This window comes from Elephas maximus, chromosome 14 (genome assembly GCF_024166365.1).
Source record: "Elephas maximus indicus isolate mEleMax1 chromosome 14, mEleMax1 primary haplotype, whole genome shotgun sequence".
Classification (NCBI taxonomy): domain Eukaryota; kingdom Metazoa; phylum Chordata; class Mammalia; order Proboscidea; family Elephantidae; genus Elephas; species Elephas maximus.
The window spans coordinates 88,893,894-88,916,291 of NC_064832.1; the positions used below are offsets into that span (position 1 = coordinate 88,893,894).

The 22,398-nt window shown below is 40.2% G+C and overlaps 1 protein-coding gene across 3 annotated transcripts in view; it reads right to left on the reverse strand.

Annotated features, from left to right (window-relative positions):
• Positions 1–770: 770 nt before the first annotated feature.
• The window catches only part of DCT (dopachrome tautomerase), a 90,923-nt gene continuing 69,295 nt past the window's right edge, over positions 771–22,398 (reverse strand). For all 3 annotated transcript variants that reach the window (XM_049853218.1, XM_049853219.1, XM_049853217.1), the window contains 2 exons: positions 4,077–4,278; positions 771–1,643 (listed from right to left, as the gene is read on the reverse strand). In XM_049853218.1, coding sequence (XP_049709175.1) covers positions 1,471–1,643; positions 4,077–4,278 — 375 coding nt within the window. In that variant the 3' untranslated portion in view covers positions 771–1,470. The remainder of the gene's footprint in view (positions 1,644–4,076; positions 4,279–22,398) is intronic.

Genomic DNA, 22,398 nt, shown 5'->3' on the forward strand with positions numbered 1-22,398 from the left:
TTCCTGCCTTCACAGATTGCCTCATTCTTAGTTCTCGTGGTCTAATGATTACTTAGCAAAATATAACCATTTAATTCTGAGTGATTATATTTTAGACAAATGGTTTCCTTTTAAATGATACGACTTAATTAACACTCAAAAGTGACTGTCAGTACAGCGCAGCGTTAACAGATCTAAAGTCAACTCTTAAAAACAGGAGCCCTGGTGGTACAGTGGTTAAGAGCTTGGCTGCTAACCAAAAGGTTAGTAGTTCAAATCCAACAGCTGCTCTTTGGAATCTGTACAAGCCAAATGTATTATATGTGAATCACTTTTCAACCGAGGCTACCTAATTAAGGAATTGGTTCTGGATCAATCCACTGACCCCTCAGAGTAATGAGACTGTCATCAAATCGTCTCGCATTCAGGATGATGCCTCAACACTCTCCTCTAGTCAGTCTTTCCTGGAAAAGGTGACTCTGACAGATCCCTGGGTGGTGCAGATGGTTTGCGCTTGACTACTAACCTAAAGGTTTGGTGGTTTGAACCCACCCAGTGGTGCCTCGGAAGAAAGGACCAGCCATCTGCTTCTGTAAAGATTACAGACTAAAACCCTGTAGAGCAATTCTACTCTATAACACATGAGGTCATCACTCGACACAACAGGCTTGATTTTCTTCTTCTTTTTTTTTTTTTGTATACTTGTTAATAGATTCAAAATAGTATATTCATGAACTAGAAAACTTTACAATTTTATTCCCTCATCCATTTATTTATTACTATAGGACCAATGTTTCTCCAGCTATTGACTCTCATAATAGGTCTACTATTAAAAACTACAGACTTTAAACAAATTCTGTAAAGTCTAGTTGACAGAAGAGAACTGAATTGATTACTCATTCACTCAATCCCCACCCTCTTACCATAAGCCTCCTTGGATCATCCAGACCATTTTAAAGGCTGGAGAGAAAAAGAGAAAATAAAAAAATGAAGCCCTGGTCAGATGATCGGGGAGGACACCTAGAAGCATATATGTTTATAGCTAAAAGGGATCTTAGAGGTTCATCTAGAGCCTGCCACCCCCACACTCACCCTTCTACAGGTAAAAACACTTAGGCTAGGAGAGACTGAACCATGATCCTCCCCAGGTCTTAAATTGCTCTGATCTGCAAAATTAAATGAATTCACTCTATCAACTTCATGGTGCTCTCGGGAAACAGAGAGGCTTAATCAATACGGGGAATTACTATCCGATACCACAAATTGTCAGCTCTACTTTTATTTGATGATAGAAATAGCCCCAAACACTCCAGCTTGAGTTTGGTAAACTAAGAACCTATTGCTAAGCAGCTTCTATACTTGGGATCATCACCACAATAGGAGGATGTACACCAGAGACCGTCAAGGAAGAACAGTGAGGATTGGTTTGCTCATTATCAGGGTCAGAACTATGACCTGATTATCTCTTCTTTAGGGTAAGCCGTGAGCACCCTAGGCTTCTTCCATATATCTCTTGTGGCTTAAGTGTGTCTCCATTAGGGGTGTATATCCTTTTTGAAGTCTTCTATATTGAAGAAACACCAGCAGCACAAAAAGACCAGCCAACACCACCAGCACTCCTATAACCACCATGAGGATTGTAGTCCAACCCGGAGTTTCTCTGACTGAAATTAAAGCAGAAGAGAAGAGTCTACAATGAGAATTTTCATCAGCTGAATGCTCTTTGAAAAGGAAAGAATAAACCAATTTGCCTTTCACATGCATTTTTGTTGATAAAGCGTAACTACTCTTGCTAGAATAAAATTTATCTTCTCCTCCCTCACCAACTATTTATCATATCCATAATTGTTTTCCTTGAGGAGGCTGGAACTGGCATTCCATTATTTAAATACATTACAGCATTTAAATTTTTTTTGTACAATACTGAATGAAGAATAAATCCTCCAAGGAAGTATATAACTACTTTTCTGAGTTAGAAACACATTTGTAAAAGTGCATGCTAAAATGGTATCTGGGGAACTGCAAAATGTGCAAACCTGAGTTGGAGAAATTCTGCTATTGTCTCTACCTATTTATAGGGTAGAAATGTGTGAGAGAGATGAGACTGGCTATGATGACAGGAGTAGATGACATTTGTACCCATTTAAATAGTTGTGAATAAAATCTGAATCATACACAAGATAAATCTAATCCTCTACCCAAATATATTTTAGAAGCATTTGCGCTCCTTGGAAACTCTATGGGGCAGTTCTACTCTGTCCTATAGGGTTGCTATGAGTCGGAATCAACTCGACGGCACTGGGTTTTTTGGTTTGGTGACAAAGTTAATGGATTTCTTTTTTAGCCTATTTATTTCTTTAAAAATTACCTTTTCTTAAGCCAGAAGAACTGGGTTTTTGTTTTTTGTTTTTTTTATGTATCAGCACTTATCTAAGTGTAAGGCCTTCCTTTTACTCCTTTCCTCCCAATCCCACTAAGAACACTGACCCATCCTGATGGGGTCCACCAACGGATTTTAATTTGTCTCCTCTTGCTACAATATAGCAGCACACTGTTGCTAGTCCCATCTTCTTAAAGCACAAGGTTTTATTCTATTATTTCTTTACTCGGGAACCAAGAATGGTTGACTTTTGTTACTGTCCAATAATAGGAAAATTAGAAAAGGTGTGTGTCAGGGTTGTATCCTTTCACCATACTTATTCAACCTGTATGCTGAGCAAATAATCCAAGAAGCTGCACTATGTGAAAAAGAACAAAGCATCAGGATTGGAGGAAGACTGCTTAACACCTGAGATATGCAGATGACACAAGTTTGCTTGCTGTTGTTATACCTGAGCCCATTGTTGCACCCACTGTGTCAATCCATCTCATGGAGGGCTTTCCTCTTTTTTGCTGATGTCTACTTTACTAACGATGATATCCTTCTCCAGGGACTGATCCCTCCTGAAAACATGTCCAAAGTATGTGACATGAAGTCTTGCCATCCTCGCTTCCAAGGAGCATTCTGGCTGTACTTCTTCCAAGACAGGTTTGTTTCGTCTTCTGGGAGTCGGTGGTATATTCAATATTCTTCACCAACACCATAATTCAAAGGCATCAGTTGTTCTTTGGTCTTCCTTATTCATCATCCAGCTTTCGCATGTAATGAGTCAACTGGAAACACCATGGCTTGGGTCAGGCGCACCTTAGTCCTTAAAGTGACATCTTTGCTTTTTAACACTTTAAAGAGCTCTTTTGCAACAGATTCGCCCAATGCAATACGTTGTTGGATTTCTTGACTACTGCTTCCATTGGCATTCATTATGGATCCATGTAAAATAAAATCCTTGACAACTTCAATCTTTTCTCCGTTTATCATGAAGTTGCTTATTGGCCCAGTTGTAAGGATTTCTGTTTTCTTTATGGTGAGGTATAATCCATACTGAAGGCTGTGTGGTCTTTGATCCTCATCAATAAGTTCTTCAAGTCCCCTTTACTTTCAGCCAGCAAGGTTATATCATCTGCATATGGCAGGTTGTTAATGAGTCTTCCTGCAATCCTGATGCTGCGTTCTTCTTCATATAGTCCAGGTTCTCGGATTATTTGCTCAGCACACAGGTTGAACAAGTATGGTGAAATATACAACCCTGACTGATGCACACCTTTCCTAATTTTATAGAATTGCTCTATCCAGTTCTTGATGATGTTTAATTGGTAGTTTAAAGGCTCGTTTTTGCTATGTACACATATTCCAGAAAATGGCCAATAAACTAAACTAGTACTGAATGATCCAATTAAAGGTCTTGGTTTATGTCTAAAAAGGAAAGGAAGGTGGGGGGAGGGAGAAAAGGAGAAGGGATGGAGAAAAGGGGGAAGGAGAGGGGGAAGAGAGAGAGGAAGGGAGAGAGGGAGGAAGGAATGAAGGAAAGGAGGGAAGGAGAGAAGGAGGTAGGGAAGGAGGAAGGGAGGGAGAGGAGGCAGGCAGAGAAGAAAGGAAGGAAGAAAGGAGGGGGGAGAGAAGAGGGAGGGAGGGGGGAGGAAGGACGGAAAGAAAAAAGAATGAAAGAGCTCCTTTAAAACATAAATGAATCACCCTATTTAAAAGATGCATTAGTTACCTGTCAGGTCAATGGCGTAGCTGTAGCCAAGTTGGTCTGCAGTTAGAAAGAGTTCCTCATTAGTTACTGGAGGGAAGAAAGGCACCATGTTATACATCCGATTGTGGCCAATGGGTGCCAGCTCCTGAGGCCAGGCATCAATAGGAGGCTTAAACCTTTTCATCCACTCATCAAAAATGGCGTCAGTAAAGGAATGAAGGACCTGCAAGACAGTTGAGCATAGTATGTAACGGTGTTCGGTCTGCTCCAATCAGATTCCCAAGCTTTCTGGAAAACGGAACAGGATCCTTTCTGATGTAAGGAACTTCAATCTATCCAATCTAACCTTAATGACACATCTACTGGCATTTTTAGTTAAGTTTTCAAGGGTGTATGACATCTCTCTCCAAATAAGTTTATAAAACACTTTGTCAAGTGAACAAATGAAAGTTCGCATAGTAGATTTAACGTTGGTATGGGCACCTTTGAGGCCTTCAACAAACGTGTTAATTGAGAAATTTCAGAGAAAAGGCAAGCATGATGAGATATATATCCTAGTCAATATTTAGACTCTTTAGTTTTACAAGCAGAGGAAGAAGAAAGGTTTCGTTTACCAGCATCATAGTACCACAGGACAGTAAAAGGAAGAAAATCCCCACAGTCGGTTTTCAAATTTTTCTCACCTTCCTATCTGCTCATTTTATAACCCTCTCACTCTGAGATCTTGGTGTTATGCCAGCAAAAGGGTGTCTGCAAATGTTGTAATGCATATAGAGCTCATTTTTATTTTCTCAAGGAAGTTGTTAAAGTCCTTTTCAAATACTGTAATTATTACATGTTTTAAATTACTAGCAGCAAAATTTCCAGGTTTATCACCCTGATTTCGCAGCAGGATGTACAGCTCAGTTCAGCTCAACCTTCATGCCTAGCAGTTGAGTTCTTCTTTCACTCCCTAGACCGGAAGCTCAGGAGCTCAGGGACAGTGTCTGCTTTTCTTGGCCTGTCACTTGGAGAAGGGGGACTTCTTTCAAGAAATACTCATTAAACATATTCATTCATTCATTCACCACTACACCTTGTACACACCCCAATTATACCATCGAGTCGACTCTGACTCATGGTGACTCAGGTGGGTCAGAGCAGAACCATGTGCTCCGTAGGGTTTTCAGTGGCTGATTTCTCAGAAGTAGATTCACCGGGTCTTTCTTCCAAAGTGCCCTGGGTGGACTCGAACCTCCAACCTTTCTGTTCGCAGCCTCGTGTGTTGATCATTTTCACCACCCAGAAGCGCCACTTCCCCTCACAGACCTTAATTCCTTAAGGTCAGAGATAAGGCCTTTCACCTTTGAAGTCTCAGGCTTAGCATAGCATCTGGATGGAGTCAATGGTTAATAGGTACTTGTTGGTTGATGACACAGTGTTATGCAAAGTAGTTTTATTAGTATAAACAGTTTACCCTCGTTCAGTTGCTTTCCCATATATTCCTTGCCATTTGATAATGCTCCATAACTCCTAATGACACGGTAGAATGACTCAGGCTTTTTTGTACAATTCGACCTAAGGGACCCCTTTCTAACCGACGTTGTTTCTTTAGGCTCTGAGGCCGTTCCTTTTGTTTCCTGTCCTCTAAGTCTTTCATGGGCCAACTCAAATGCTCCCTGTCCAGAGCGATCTTCCCCAATTTCACCCAGTCTGGATACTTTGTTCTTTGCAATTCTCAGCATCTTTAATTGTACTGCCTTTCTGGCTTGTATTCCCGTTGTTTATTTTTGTAGATCGTATTTTCAGCTCTTACTGGAGGTGCCTTTCCCCCTTATTTATGCTTATTACCCCCTGTTCAGACAACAGTGAGAGCTTTCTACCTGTATTGTCTCACATAGCTAGATTTGAAATAGAAAAGGATATCAAGTAATTTACTAAAGGTTTTTTCCCCCCCCCCGCATGGATTTTTTTTTTTTTTAAGTTCATGGCAGAAACAATCATCTTGAAAACCAAAACATTAAATTATATGACCTGGGCTTTGGAGTCATAAAAGATTTTTGAACTCTTAAATGTTGGTTTTGAGTAACAACGGTTATGTCCTGAAGGAAAGAAAGGCAGAGAATTTATTATATAAACTCATGATGATGTAAGTCACTAGTATTTCCCACAAGCAGAGAGCAGAAAAAGTCATCTCCGAGGAAAGGGTCAGTCCTGGAAAAGAAGGCAAACATCTGAGCTCTTAGCATTCCTCCTGCCTCTATACCAGCACACTGGAGCACAATTATTAATAACAGCCTCGGGACCAACTAGAGAGAGCCCAAACGGGCAGCTCCTTGAGCCCTCGGAACTACAGATAAGGCTGGAAGGTTCCCAGAGAAGAGGGAAATTGTGCTTCATCCTCTACGTTTAGCTAGGGAGCCTGCCAGCCACAGAGAAGACTTATCTCCAGCATGGTGCCCAAACAATAAGAGATGGAATGTTTGAGGGTAGCCAGCACTGTTGGTTTCTTACCCAATATCCATTCTCCCCTTTCCCCCCAGTAACTTCCTTGTATTTTGGTGAAGTAAAATGCCAACCTATCCGTGAGATTTAAGTGGAAGTCATTGGATGAGACTTCTAGGAAAACTCTTTCAAGGGGGTTGTTTCAGCTGAAAAATATCCCTATTTCCATTTCCCATTTCTCCTTGCTGCTCCCTATCACCTGGGTGTGATGGCTGGAGCTACAATAGCTATCCTACAGCCAAAAGAAAGAAAGCCATTCATCAAGAATGACAGAGCAGAAGGACAGAAGGTGTCTACAATGACTATGAAGATGTCACACTTGCCTCGGAACGCCTGCCACTGGAGTTCTTTTCCTTAAGAGAAAAATTAACTTGTGTTTTGATTGGGATTCTATAATTTGGGTTTTCTGCTCTAAGCTGCTGAACCAAATCTTAAGTGATATACAGAAAAAGGTGTCTAGGGGTGTGACAGACTGGATTTTTCAAAAATGGCCACACAATACTCCTTGACCCACACGCTCTTCTAGGTTCTTTCCACCATCTTTTCAAGCATTGGGGTCAAATAGATTTCCCCTTGAAACTCGATGAGCTTGTGACTCTCTCATAATAGATAAAATTCAAGAGAAGTGACATGCTATGACTTTTAAGGCTGGGTCATAACACCATTGCAGTTCCCACCTTGTACATAAGCCCTTATGTAAGCAGTCTAACTGACTGAGGCCACCATGCTGTGAGGAAGTCCAAATCCAGCAGAGAGAAACCACGTGGAGAAGCTCTGAGGTTTCATGAAGAGAGAGAGATAGCTGGGCAGCCCACAGGTGCTCCAACATCAATCACCACCTGGCTGCAACTGCATTGAAAGACCCAGAGCCAGAACTGCTCAGGCAAGCCCTTCCTGAATTCCTGACCCACAGAAACTGTGAGAGATGATCAAAACTTGTTGTTTTAAGCCACTAAGTTTTGGAGTGGTTTGTTATGCAGCAATAGATAAGCAGAACAAAGGGAAAATGTCTGAGACCAGTCTCACAGGCACATGCTGACTCTAGCAGGTATAGGAAAGTAGTTCCCTGGTCTCTAAGGAGAGGACAGAAGTACTGAGGTTTGAGACAACAGAGACACAGCCCATGGACCTAATGACTGGAGATCATAAAAGGACTCTGTAAATCAACAGTGGACACCAGTACATGGCAATTGGGAAAATAAGAGAAGATAATATCTGTAAAGCACCTAGCACGGTGCCTCTCATGTAGGAAATATTAAATGCTTGCTATCATTATTATTACTTGGAAACCCTGGTGGCGCAGTGGTTAAGAGCTACGTCTGTTAAGCAAAAGATCAGCAGTTTGAATCCACCAGGCATTTCTTGGAAACTCTATGGGGCAGTTTTACTCTGTCCTATAGGGTCACTATGAGTCAGATTCGACTCAATGGCAATGAGTTTTGGGTTTATAGGGTCGCTATGAGTCAGAATCGTTTGGACAGTAACAGGTTGGTTTTTTTTTTTAATCATTATTACTATATCATCAGTATTAGTATTATTTTAACTTGGAACAGGACTTACGGAAGAAGAATGAAAAAGAATGTGTATTTTGCTGGTTTATTGGGTCTGCTATTGTTGTTGTTGTGTGTTGTTGAGTCAATTCCAACTTATAGTGACCCTGTGTGACAGAGTGGAATTGCACCCATAGGGTTTCCTAGACCATAATCATTACAGGAGCAGATTGCCAGGTCTTTTCTCCTAAGGAGGCACTGGTGGGTTTGAACTCCCAACCTTTCAGTTAGCAACTGAGCACTTAACCATTGTGACACCAAGTCTCCTCTGGAGTCTGATCCAAACCAAATCTGTTTGCTTCGAGTCAATTCTGACTCATAGCAACACTATAGGACAGAGTAGAACTTCCCCATAAGGTTTCCAAGGATGTACTCTTTACTGGAGCAGATCACCAGGTCTTTTCTCCCACAGAGCCACTGAGTGGGTTTGAACCACCAACCTTTTGGTTATCAGCCGAGGGCTTAACCATTGCACCACTAGTGCTCCAGTGGAGTCTTCTAGTACCCTGAAATTACATACCCCATATCTACAGCCAATGTGGAGCTAGGCACTTAGGACAGTAAATGGCACACAATCAGCACTTAATACATATATTAATTAGCATTTCTTAGTGCTTGCTCTGTTCTAAACAATTTACCCATAATGACATATTAGACCCTTGAAACAAGCTGATTTGGTAGACACGATTACTATCCTGTTTTGTACACGAGAATATAAGGCACAGTAGGGTTAAGTGAATTGCTCAAGATCACATAGCTGGTAAGTAGCGGAGCGTGAATTTGAACCCAGGCTGTCTGGTTCTAGAGTAGAAACTCTTAATCAACATATTCTCCTGCCTCTACACTGCTGTGCTATAATGTGACTATTAATAACAACCCCAAGTGCCAACTGGAGAAAGAAAGACTGGTTCTGAAGCTATGTCTCCAAATTTTAAAAATGGGGAAAAAATATAGAACTTAGGATCCGTGTGTCCTAAACCAATCATGAAATTTTAGATATTGTCTGAGTTCAAGTCAGAGACGAAATTGTGATTGGAAAAAAGAGACAAGAGATTCTCAGGACACAAGGAAAACCCAGATTCAGTACTGCAAAAGGCAAATGACTTTTTTAAAAAACACAAATCTATCCAGTACAAAGTGCAAATAATTTAAGATGGAGCCAGACTCTAAAGCAGTTGGAGAGAGAAGAGAAAGGGGAAAAACAATAAGGAGAGATTATAGGTTTCAGAAGGCTATAAAACATCACACAATAAATGCTTGAGTAGTAACTATATACAGAGCACCTAATTTATGGAAGGTAGTAAAAAAAAAAAAAGCTGGTATGTAACCAGAAGATGCAAAGAATGCAACAAACAAAATGCTATAAGTAATAATGTATCCACAGGCTAGAAAAGGAGGTAAGAGCTTCAGTAGAACAGGTTGTTGTCAAGTGCCCTCCAGCGCCCCCAGGGCTCCTGGTCTTAACTTCTAAACCGAACTCAGTGCCATCGAGTCGATTACCTACTCATAGGGACCCTATAGGACAGAGTAGAACTGCCCCATAGAGTTTCCAAGGAGTGCCTGGTGGATTCGAACTGCCCATCTTTTGGTTAGCAGCCGTTGCTCTTAACCACTACACCAGCAGGGTTTCCGGTCTTAACTTAGTTGACTGCAAATTCAGATTGCTGACACACCAGTGGAATGGGAAGAGTATCTGAGTGTGGAGAAAGAAAACCACAGGAACCTAAGACTGGCTACACAGACGGATGCACATTACCGAAGACCAATGTCCTATGGCTTTCTCCACTTGAGTTGACGCGTTACTCTCCAGAAGATAGCATTCATAATCAGAGTGAATCTTACTGTGGTAACATAATAATGATTCAGTCCTCAGAATCAGAACTAAGTGAGAATTCAGATGTGATTGAAGTCACATGACAGCCAAAATTCCATATGGAAAATTCCAATGTAAAACTTAGGGTTTAAAAAAGAAAAAGCACTCAAGGTAGAAAGCATAAACTTAGGTCAGAATTTCCAAATGAGAGAATTCCTAATGGTAATTTCTAAAAAACTATATTTAATCATGCTCATTATTTTGTGACTTGCATTTATTCTCGCCTTTTTTGTTGTTGTTGTTTTTGTTCTACCAAGAATTTGAAGCAGCATATGATCAAGATGTTGTTTTCACATATCCTTAAATAAGCCGTGTCTAGTAATGCCTAGTAGACATGAGGAGCCCTGGTGGAGCAGTGGTTAAAGCAATCGACTGCTAACTGAAAGGTCGGTGGTTTGAAACCACCAGCTGATCTGTGAGAGAAAGATGTGGTAGTCTGCTTTGGTAGAGATTTATAGCCTTGGAAACCCTATGGGGTTGCTATGAGCCAGAGCTGGCTTGATGACAGTGGGTTTTAGTAGACAAGAAATAGTTAAAACAAGCTTCTACTTAATTGGCTAACCCCACCACCAGGAAGGTAGGTACTCCATATCCCAGTGTTGTCAAGTAGATTCTGACTCATAGTTACCCTACAGGACAGAGTAGAACTGGCCCATAGGGTTTCACAACCGTTACATAAAGGTTACACAAGGCTGTAATCTTTACGAAAGCGGACTGCCACATCTTTCTTCCAGGAGGAGCTGATGGATTTGAACAGTTGACGTTTTCGTTAGTGCCCCATGTTGATGTTAGGTGTTGTCAAGTAGGTTCCGATTCATAGCGCCCTGTGTACAACAGAACAAAAAGCTGCCCAGTACTGTGCCATCCTCACAATTGTTGGTATGTTTGAGCCCACGGTAGCAGCCACTGTGTCAATCAATCCATCTCCTTGAAGTTCTTCCTCTTTTCCTCTGACCGTCTACCAAGCATGATGTCCTTCTGCAGGGACTGGTCCCTCCTGATAACATGTCCAAAGTATGTGAGACAAAGTCTCGCCATCCTCGCTTCCAAGGAGCATTCTTGCTGTACTTCATCCAAGACAAATTTGTTCGTTCTTCTGGCAGTCCATGGTACATTCAATATTCTTTACCAACTCTATAATTCAAATGCATCAATTCTTCCTCTCTCTTCCTTATTCATTGTCCAGTTTTTGCATGTATACGAGACAATAGAAAATACCATGGCTTGGGTCAGGCACATCTTGGCCCTCAAAGTGACATCTTTGCTTCTGAACGCTTTAAAGGGGTCTTTTGCAGCAGAATTGTCCAACATAATATGTCATTTGATTTCTTAACTACTGTTTCCATGGGCCTTGATGGTGGATCCAAGTAAAATGAAATCTTTGGCAACTTCAGTCTTTTCTCCATTCATCATAATGTTGCTTATTGGTCCAGTTGTGAAGATTTTTGTTTTATTTTTGTTGAGGTATAATTCATACTGAAGGCTGTAGTCTTCATCAGTAAGTTCTTCAAGTCCTCTTTGCTTTCAGCAAGCAAGGTTGTGTCATCTGCATAATGCAGGTTGTTCATGAGTCTTCCTCCAATGCTGATGCCCCATTCTTCTTCATATAGTCCAGATTCTCAGATTATTTTTTTTTCTCAGATTATTGGCTTAACATACAGATTGAATAAGTATGGCAAAAGAATGGAACCCTGACACACACCTTTCCTGAATTTAAACCATGCAGTATCCCCTTGTGTTCCAAAGATTGCCTCTTGGTCTATGTACAGGTTCCTCATGGGCACAATTAAGTGTTCTTATCCATAATTTGTTATGATCCATACAGCCAAATGCCTTTGCATAGTCAATAAAATACAGGTTTTCTCCTTCTGGTGTTCTCTGTTTTTAGCCAAAATCCATTCGACATCAGCAATGATATCGGTCATTCCATGTCCTCTTCTGAATTCAGCTTGAATTTCTGGCTGTTCCCTGTTGATGTACTGCTGCAACAGCTTTTGAATTATCTTCAGCAAAATTTCATTTGCATGTGACATTAATGATATTTATCCATAATTTCTATATTCTATTTGAACATCTTTCTTTAGAATGAGAACAAATTTGGATCTCTTCGAGTTGGTTGGCCAGATAGCCGTCTTCCAAATTTCTTGGCATAGACTAGTGAATGTTTCCAGTGTTTGCTAAATCATCTCAAGTGGTATTCCATCAATTCCTGGAGCCTTGTTTTTTACTAATGCCTTCAATGCAGCTTGGAATTCTTCCTTCAATACCATCGGTTCATGATCATATACTACCTCCTGAAATGGTTGAATGTTGACCAATTCTTTTTGGTAGAGTGACTCTGTGTATTCCTTCCATCTTCTTTTGGTGCTTCCTATGTCATTCAATACTTTGACCATATCCCTTGCATTGAGTTGATTCCAACTCATAGCGACCCTACCCGATAACTCCGGGCTTGGTTTTTTTCTTCAGTTCTTTCAGCTTGAGAAATGCCGAGGGTATTCTCCCCTTTTGGTTTTCTAACTCCAGGTGTTTGCACATTTCATTGTAATCCTTTACTTTGTCTTCTTAAGCTGCCCTTTGAAATCTCCTGTTCAGCTTTTTTACATCATCATTTCTTCCATTTGCTTTCACTACTCTATATTCAAGAGCAAGTTTCAGAGTCTCTTCTGACAACTATTTTGGTCTTTTCTTTCTTTCCTGTCTTTTTAATGACCTCTTGCTTTCTTCACATATGATGTCTCTGATGCCATTCCACAACCCATCTGGTCTTTGGTCGTTAGTGTTTAATGTGTCAAATCTATTCTTGAGATGGTCTCTAAATTAAGTTGGGATATACTCAAGGTCTTACTCTGGCTCTTGTGGATTTGTTCTAATTTTCTTCAGCTTCAACTTGAACTTGCATATGAGCAATGATAGTCTGTTCCACAGTCAGCCCCTGGCCTTGTTCTGACTGATGATATTGAGCTTCTCCATTGTCTCTCTCCACAAAGGTAGTTAATTTGATTCCTGTGTATTATATCCAGCAAGGTCCACATGTATAGTTGCCATATATGTTGTTGAAAAAGGTATTTGCAAAATTGGTCTTGCAAAATTCTATCATTCATTCTCCGACATCATTTCTGTTACCAAGGCCATGTTTTTCAACTACCAATTCTTCTTGTTTGTTTCCAGCTTTAGCATTCCAATCACTAGTAATTATCAATGCATCTTAATTGCATGTTTGGTCAATTTCAGCTACAGAAGTTGGTAAGAAATCTTCAATTCATCTTGGCATTGGTTGGTGTGTAAATTTTAATAATAGTCATATTAACTGGTCTCCCTTATAGGCATATAGATATTATCCTACCACTGACAGCATTATACTTGAGGATAGATCTTGAAATGTCCTTTTTGACAATGACGCTGTTCCTCTCCAATCTGTCATTCCAGCGTAGTAGACCGTATGATTGTCTGATTTTAAATGGCCAATACCAGTCCATTTCAGCTCACTAATGCTTAGGATATCTATCTTAAGCATTCCATCTCAAGTCTGAAAACTTCCAATTTTCCTAGATTCGTACTTCATACATTCCAGGTTCCAATTATTAATGGATGTCTACAGCTATTTCTTCTTATTTTGAGTTGTGCCACATCAGCAAATGAAGGTCCCTAAAGTTTTACTCCATGTACATCATTAAGGTCGATTTTACTCTGGAGAGGCCTTCCAACCTGAGGGGCTCATCTTCCAACACTCTATCAGACAATGTTTGCTGCTATTCCTAAGGTTTTCACTGGCCAATTTTTTTAGAAGTGGATCAGCAGGTCCTGCTTCCTAGTCAGTCTAGAAGCTCCACTGAAACCCGTCCACCATGGGTGACCCTGCTGGTATTTAAACACTGGTGACATAGCTTCACAGCAACACGCAAGCCACCACAGAATGATAAACCGAGAGATGAGTGGTAGGGGCACTCCATAGAAAGCACATTTTAGTGAGACAAGAAACAATTGTACATGAAAGGATATTGAGCAATAATAGAGTCTTCTAGGCAATGCTTCAGAGTCCCGGGGTGATGGGAACAGTCAACATGCTTGGCAGTTTGAGTCCACGCAAGGCACCTCGGAAGAAAGGCCTGGTGATCTGCTTCTGAAAAACTTGCCATTAAAACCCTATGGAGCAGTTACTCTCTAACACAGGTGGGACCCCCATGTGTCGGAGCTGACACGACGGCAACTGGTTAGGCGGCGCTCAGTCTACATGGTACATTTTTCCCATTTTGCTAAGACTCTCTCTCCCTATCCTTCCCTTTCTACCCACTTAGCACACCCTGAGAAGAGCAGAATAGAAGGTATTTTTCAGGCATAGATTTCTGCAATAGTAGAAGTGTGAAATAGCAGTAATATTAAAAGCATTAGAAATGCAGTCGCTAGACTCCTGAGGAGGAAAGTTTATACTTCAAAGATTAAACTTGGAACAAGCGCAGACAGAGGGCCCACAAGAAGGTTCTGCTATTAGTATGTCAGCTTCAAAAAAAGAAAGTACCCAGTTTAGCATACATTATAAGCAGGCAATACAGGCTGAACAGAGAGAACCAGGGTCATGTGAAAAGAGATTCTAGACAGGCGCGGAGATACTCCCAGGCCATTCCCAGCTAAGGAGACACCAGAGCACTAGGAGAGAGGAGCCCAGATCAACGCACGGGGCGGAGATACTCCCAGGCCATTCCCAGCTAAGGAGACACCAGAGCACTGGGAGAGAGGAGCCCAGATCAACGCTAGGACCATCTACGATGTGTGTGTAAGCTGTAGCTTACTGTCATACTGAGTTTCTTCAATAAAGAAGTGTCTACAATTCAGCTCTTAGTGTTTAGTTCTTCTCAATGGAGTACCTATTTATCCTTATAAAGTCTAGAGAGAAAAAGAACACTTTCAGTGCCCTTTAGCATCTGCCAAGTTAAAAAACCAAACCATCCCCCAGAGTGAGTTAGAACCAACTGCCTTCCAGCTGACTCTGACTCGTGGCGACCCCATGTGTGCCAGAGGAGAACTGCGCCCAGGGGGTTTTCAGTGACTGATTTCTTGAAAGGAGACGGCCAGGCCTTTCTTGTGAGGACCCTTAGGGTGGGCTTGAACCTCCAACCTTTCGGTTAGCAGCTAAGCACGTTACCATTTGCACTACCCAGGGAATCTTCCAGACCGAGTGAGCCCACAGGAGGCCCTGCCCAAGCAGGCAGTAAGCCGCCCTCTGGTACCTCAGCTCTTACAAAACTCATCAAGACGTTAGGCTGCTCAGGAGCTACTGCTTGTACATTTTGGTTATTTAAAAATTACGTTTTATATAAATCAATGTGGCATTTTAAAAACAGGAGTATGTACTCATGATAAAACAAATGCCCCTTTTAAAAAACGAAGCAAAAATTTGCAAACTTGCCTTCAATTAGTGTTCATTCCTATTAACATGATCTAACAGGACCAAATTTCCTCAATTATAATGACAGCAATTGTAAGGAGATTAAATTAAGAATTTTCTTGAACTTAGAAAAAAAAAGGAAAATACTCGTAGCTGGAACATTTGGCATGGGAAAATGTTTGAGTAGGAAACCTTTCTTAAAATTTCTGCTCAGCCATTTACTGGTTGGTATGAATTTGGACACGTTTCTTAGCCCCTCTGAACTTTATTTTCCGCATCTTTAAAAGGGAGATAATAGTTTACCATTACAGTCGTTTGACGTTAAAAGATCATGTGTGTTTGCATAATAACCAGCATAGAGGCTGGCATAATGGGTGCCCAACATTCTACTAAGAAAAATTACCGAGCACCTACTAAGTGCCAGACACTATTCTAGACGTTAAAATGATGACAACAATTATCCTAGATTCTAATAAGCTAGTGAAGCCTACAAAACACATTTTTACATGAGCAGATTATCGTGCTTTCAAGAAAAATAATATCTCTAAAGAGAGTATAGTACTCTGTTACACAGACAGCAGGTCACTTTCACTAATTCTGACTCTTTTGAACTTTTCATTTTTTTTTAATTCTTCCTGAAGTCATAATCTTACATAAACAGACAGATCACAGAAAAGGGAATGCAAATAGATCTTAAATATATGAAAAGACACTGGACCTCACTCCTAAGAAGAGAAATGCAAAGTTAATTTCACTGAAATACCATTCTCGCTACCGAGTTAGCGAAGACGATAGTGCGATGACATACTGTGTTAACGCGGTAGGTGAGTGGCTTGCTGCTTGACGTACACGTGAGAGGTGGGTCAATTGGTTCAGACTCATGCAGTGCAGTGTGGCAGTATCTACCAAAATTGCAAATATATTTATTTACCCTTTGACCCAGTGATTCTATTTTCTCTACTAACCCTACATGCTCAAGGTTATTTATTGCAGCACTGTTTGTAAAGAGAAAGGTTGTTGTTGTTGTGACCCACTGAGTTGTTGCTGACTCACAGTGACCTCAGGTGACAGAGTAGGACTGCTCCACAGGGCTTCCTTGGCTGTAATCTTTACAGAAGCAGATCTCCAGGTCTTTCTCCTGAATAGCAGCTATGTGGGTTTGAACCCACAACCTTCCAGTTAGCAACAGAGAGCTAACCATTGCACTGCCAGGACTCCTTAGGATCACCTAAATGCCCATACAATGGGATACCATATAGCCATAAAAAAAGGAATGAAGAAGCTTTTTATGAACTGACATGGGATGATTTAGAATAGTGACAAAAAGCAAGGGTATAAAGAGTCTATAAGATGCTACCATTTGGATAAAAAAAGTGGGGGAAATACACAGGCATATTTGCTAATATATTTGTAAAATATATCTGGAAGAATAGGGAAGAGAGGTCATGAGTGATGGAATATGGCAGTGATACAAGGACTTCTCTGTGACCATTTTGTACCTTTTATGTTTTAAACTTATTATATACGTTATCCACTTAAAATTTTTTAATTAAAATATTTAGGAACTATATAAAAAACCCAAAAACCAAACTTTTTCCCATCAAGTAAATTCTAACAGTGACCCTACAGGACAGAGTAGAACTGCCCCACAGTGTTTCCAAGGAGCAGCTGGTAGATTCAAACAGCTAACCTTTTGGTTAGCAGCCGAGCTCTTAGCTTCTGTGCCACCAACCTAAAAATTAAATAAATTAAGTAAAATGGGATATTATATGTGATGTGTGCATTATAATTGCAACTGTATAAAACATGTAAGAATAGGAAAGGAAATAAGCAGACCATTTGAGTTCATCTCAATTATAAGCATTTATTTTACTTTTTTTCCTAACATTTTCCATAATTAAAAATCATTAAAAAATAATCAAACCATTAAAAAAATAAAAGATTGGTATTAAACAACATTATTTCAATTCTGAAAAATACTAGACTAATTATGATTTTTCTTATTTAAAAAATAAATAGATCCATTTTTAAGTGTTTTGCTCTTGGGGAGAAAAAAAGGGTTTTATACTTCTTTTTAAAAAACTAACTAAACTCATACTAACTCAGAAGCATTTTATACCTGTTACTGTGATCTTTTAATTTTACTAATTTTATTGCAGCCTAGAAGAGTCAGACGGGTCTTACAGGATTAACTTAGTATAGTCCATTAGATCATTCATTGTTAGAAACTGATTTTTATAATGCATTAGCCCTCTCGTCTTGCTTCATATTCCTAAATTAATGGGCCTCGCTAATGCAACTGAATGTCATTATTAAGAAATACAAATGGTAAGAAGACTACTCGGATGTCTTACTCTCTTTACAATTTCTGCGTATAAGCTGAGCTGTTCAGTGAGCATTAACTACACAACCCATGAGCCCCCAGCCACCCGGGAACAGAACGAACTTAGAACTTGCCAAATGTACTTTCAAAAAAGCTAACATCCAAATATACTCTTTAGTATCTTTAGAAACTGGGAAGAAAATTACTACTCTCTAACACAGTTTCTTTCTTTCTTTCTTGGCAGTTAACTCAACTATTTGACTTTACAGTCTATTGGTTCTCCTTTTTTTCATTTCTGCATTATATCTAAATTTAATGTTGAAGACAGCACCGCTTAGCATTCCTGTGGCCTAATTTTTTTCTTTTAATCTTACTTTCCGTGATAAATGTGTGCATTTGCCTCAGTTACTTCAGGACTTACTAGAATTTCAGAGATTGGCTTAGGGAGGGTTTTTTCCTGTACTTTAATGGTGTGCCTTCCTTTTCTCATTCTTGTGATCACTTATAACTTTGTACCTCTCTTGTGTGAAGAGATTGCACAAAAATAATTTCCATAAATGTTGCGTGCAACATATTTGCATGCATTACGTTGAGATTTTACATTTCCAGAAGCTATAACTCCATTAGCTGAAATGCTTTAACCTGAACCTCAATATGTGGAAAACCATTTAGAGCTGAATTGACTTCAACATGAAACTCTTTGTAACTAGCCTAAAGTAAGTGTGAGTTCAGTAACCAGTGCCAAAAAAGTACCCCTTCTGTGCCTTCAAAGAAACACTATGGCTTTTTGCTTATTTATATGGACATGATAATACATTACCAAATAAAAACAAAATTTTAAATACCAAAAATACTTTAAAATAATGAAGACAAGGATGATCAAACATCTAGTATCTTTGAGCCACATGTAAGTCAAGTAATTTTTCATCCATAAAGTCATAATGGGGGCTTCCACTTAGAGCAGGAAAAGAAACACAACTGAAGAGATCTCCCTACTACAGAAAAGGGACTTGACCCTTTAGAGCAAAGGTGGACAGACTAAAGCCTGTGGGCCAGATTTGGCCTGCCACCAGTTTTTGTCAATAAAGTTTTACTGGAACACACCACACTCACTTGTTGCTGCGTTATCTATGGCTGCTTTTGTGCTACCATGGCAGAGTTGAGTAGTTGCAACAGATTTTGCACGCTAACCATTTTGTATGCAAATCCTCAAATATTTACTATCAGTTCTTTTACAGAAAAAAATTGCCCACCTCTGTGGCCTTAGCGGGCTTCCGCAAAAGAAGGACGGAAGGCTTAGCACTCCTGGAGATTTAGGATGCTAAACATCAAATTACTAGGCTCACCATTATTTCATTTTGCATAAGAGAAAAGTTTGGAGTACTATCCTCAGTTTATCAGAGAGCCCCCTTCTCCTTTCTGCTCATAATATTTTGGAATACTGAAGAAGTACTGAGAAATTTTTCCTTATGAATATTCATTGCATATAAAAATTATATAGTTGAAAATCCATGTTTTAATAGAAATATATTTAGAGGCATATAGTTTAGATAAACAGCTGCAGAGGTATATAGAAGAGATGGCAGGCACCAGAAACGGCTGGCGTAACCAGATGTCTGAGATGATAGTCAAAAGAATGATCTGAAATATCAAGTTAGAACCACTGACCAAGGCAGCAAAGGCGGCGTGGAGGCCTCACGGATAAACACCTACCTTGTATGAGGTTGGGAACAATAGTCCACGTTTCTGACAATCCCTTAATTTACTGATGCTACAAAAATAGAAAGAAGAAATAGCTTCCATCTCAGGATTTCTTGAGGTTCACTGAAACTGTGGCTTTATCTGTCCTGGAGTCCAGGAAGCGCCCTAGACCTGGAGCCTCCACCCTTTACGCCACCAGGCAAGCTTAGAGCCACTGGAAGCTACACTTGACCAGCTCTCTTTAAATCTTCTTTTTTTGGACTCTGGGTGGAGTAAAAATAATAAATCACCTTTGAAATACTCTGACCTCATTCTTGTCAGTAAATAGCTTGAGGGCACAGCACTCTGCTATGGAGAATAAGATAAGGAACTACAATTAAGGTTTGGAAATTCACACTTAATGCATAATTCTCTAATTCTTTCACACCTATTACCCTAAAACACTTTATTATTTTTATGATAACATCTGTATTATACTCAACAATTCCTAAAGCAGCTTCATATTGTCCTAATTCATTAAGAGTTGCCTTAATGAGCACAACACTTTTCGCAATGAGAGATCAGGTCACATGATCTGTGCTTTGCAGAATAGGAAAGAGAAGCTCCATATGGTGAAGTGATGTTCCCAAGATTCAGGGCGCACAAGTCAGGATTAAATAAAACTGATCTGACTTGTAACCTGGTGCTCTTTTTACTATGCAAGGATGCCCTGGTGGCCCAGTGGTTAAGAGCTCAGCTGCTAATCTAAAGTTCAGCTGTTTGCATCCGCCAGCTGTTCCTGGGAAACCCTATGGAGCAGTTCTACTCTGTCCTACAGGGTCGCTATGAGTCAGGACGCTAGGGGACAGATTCTGACTAGGAGTCGGAATCAACTCGAGGGCAACAGATTTGTTTGGTCTTTGGCTTACGTGGCCCTCCAGGAGTCTGCGAAAAACAAGCTGCTATAAACTGAGGGTTTGGAAATGCACTGTGAAGATTAACATTAAGGCAAGAAAAATTCTAGAAAAAAATATATATAGTGTTTGTCTGCTAGAGTATAATCTAAACAGGATAATAATATAAACTCAAAATGCTGGCAAAGTAAAAATAAAAAAAGATCAGAGGTGAGATTTCTTCTTGTAGTTGCTCTGAAACCATTTATCCGAGACATACAACCCTGAAGACAGGTAGTGTTAAAATAATTTACGGTGAATGAAATGCCTGTAAAGCAGAAACTTTGTTGGGGTTTAGCAACTGAGACACAAACTTTTGTGGTCTAAAGCTTCTAAGCCAACTTTGGTGAGTTGTACTTGAGAAAGAAAAAAAGAAGCACTATCGGCTAGGCCTTGATGTTCTCCTATAGGACACAAATGATTTCATAGAACATCAACGTCAGACAAGGCCACTCTGTACTGTGATAGGTCAAGACAAAAAACAAGACAGCTTAGGAAATGTGTCTCAGCAGAGACAAAATCTGAACATTGCCAAGGCCATAAAATACCAGGCATCCCCTCTCTCAGCAAATATGAGCCACTGCCGCTTCTTTACCAATTATAGCACTAACCTCAAACTAGTGTGCTCTCCCTATAAATAAGAATTATTGAGATTCCCACTTCCTGTCAGTAGCCAATTCAAAGCAAAGGCCTGCTTCTTCAAACCCTCTTCAAAATCACCCAACACAAGTCAAAATCCTTCAAGTCTTTTCTAACATCTTCTCACTGAGACACTCCACAGCTCTCCACTCTCTGCCTGCAAAGAGTGATAAACCCACTTGTCCAACTACAGTGTGTTTCTGGTGGTCTTTGGCTGGAGGACATCTACCAGCTAAGGGCAGCTGGAATAATGTGGCCAGGACTTTCACTGCCCCAATTTTGTTTGAGTCAGGAAAGCCCCAGAGTGAGCATACTTTTAAATTTAATAAAGCTTGGAATGATAATATTTACTGTCCTGTTATTAAGTATTGGTCTGTTCTTCCTTTTACCTGAAAGTGAGACAGCAATCAGATTCAAATATATCAAGGGAGCTAATCACACTTTGAATTAAAGAACTATGTGGCTCCTCTATGGTGAATAGCAACTCTCTTTATTGGTTGTATTCCATCTCATGAAGCCATTTAACACACTAACACACTGCTGTTCAGTTGATTCCAACTCATAGCGACCCCCTAAGACAGAGTACAATTGCTCCACAGGGTTTCCAAGGAGCAGCTGGTGGATTCCAACTGCCAACCTTTTTTTTTTGGTTAGTGTCTTGGCTATCTAGAGCTGCTATGACAGAAATACCACAAGCGGATGGTTTTAACAAAGACATATTTATTTTCTCACAGTCTAGTGGGCTAGAAGTCCAAATTGAGGGCATTTGCTCCAGGGGAAGTCTTTCTCTCTCTGTCAGCTCTGGAGGAAGGTCCTTCTCATCAATCTTCCCCTGGTCTAGGAGCTTCTCAGCAGGAACCCCGTGCCCAAAGGAAGCACTGTACTGCCAGGACTGCTTTCTTGGTGGTATGAGGGCCCCCTGTCTCTTTGCTTGATTCTCTCTTTTGTATCTTAAAAGAGATTGGCTCAAAACACAATCCATTCTTGTAGATTGAGTCCTGCCTCATTAACATCACTGCCGCCTATCCTACCTCATTAACATCATAGAGGTAGGATTTACATCACAGAGGAAAATCACATCAGATGACAAAATGGTGGACAATCACACAATACTGGGAATCATGGCCTAGCCAAATTGATACACATATTTTTGGGGGACACAGTTCAATCCATGACAGTTAGCAAATGGAGCTCTTAACCACTGTGCAACCAGGGCTCCACATTAGGTGACATCGAATCAGAGTTTTTGTATTAATGTTATTGTCAAAGGCATTTGTTGTTTTTGACTGTCCAGCACCCTTTCCCCATTCTCCTTCCGTCTTTGGTTAACAAAACCTTTCTCTCCCAAAGGCGACTCACTGACAGTGGTTCGTAAGGGGTTTACGCACTTCTCCTGAGAAGAGAAGTGAACATATGTCCATGGTCTGAGCAATCAGAATGCCCATTCCTCTCAAT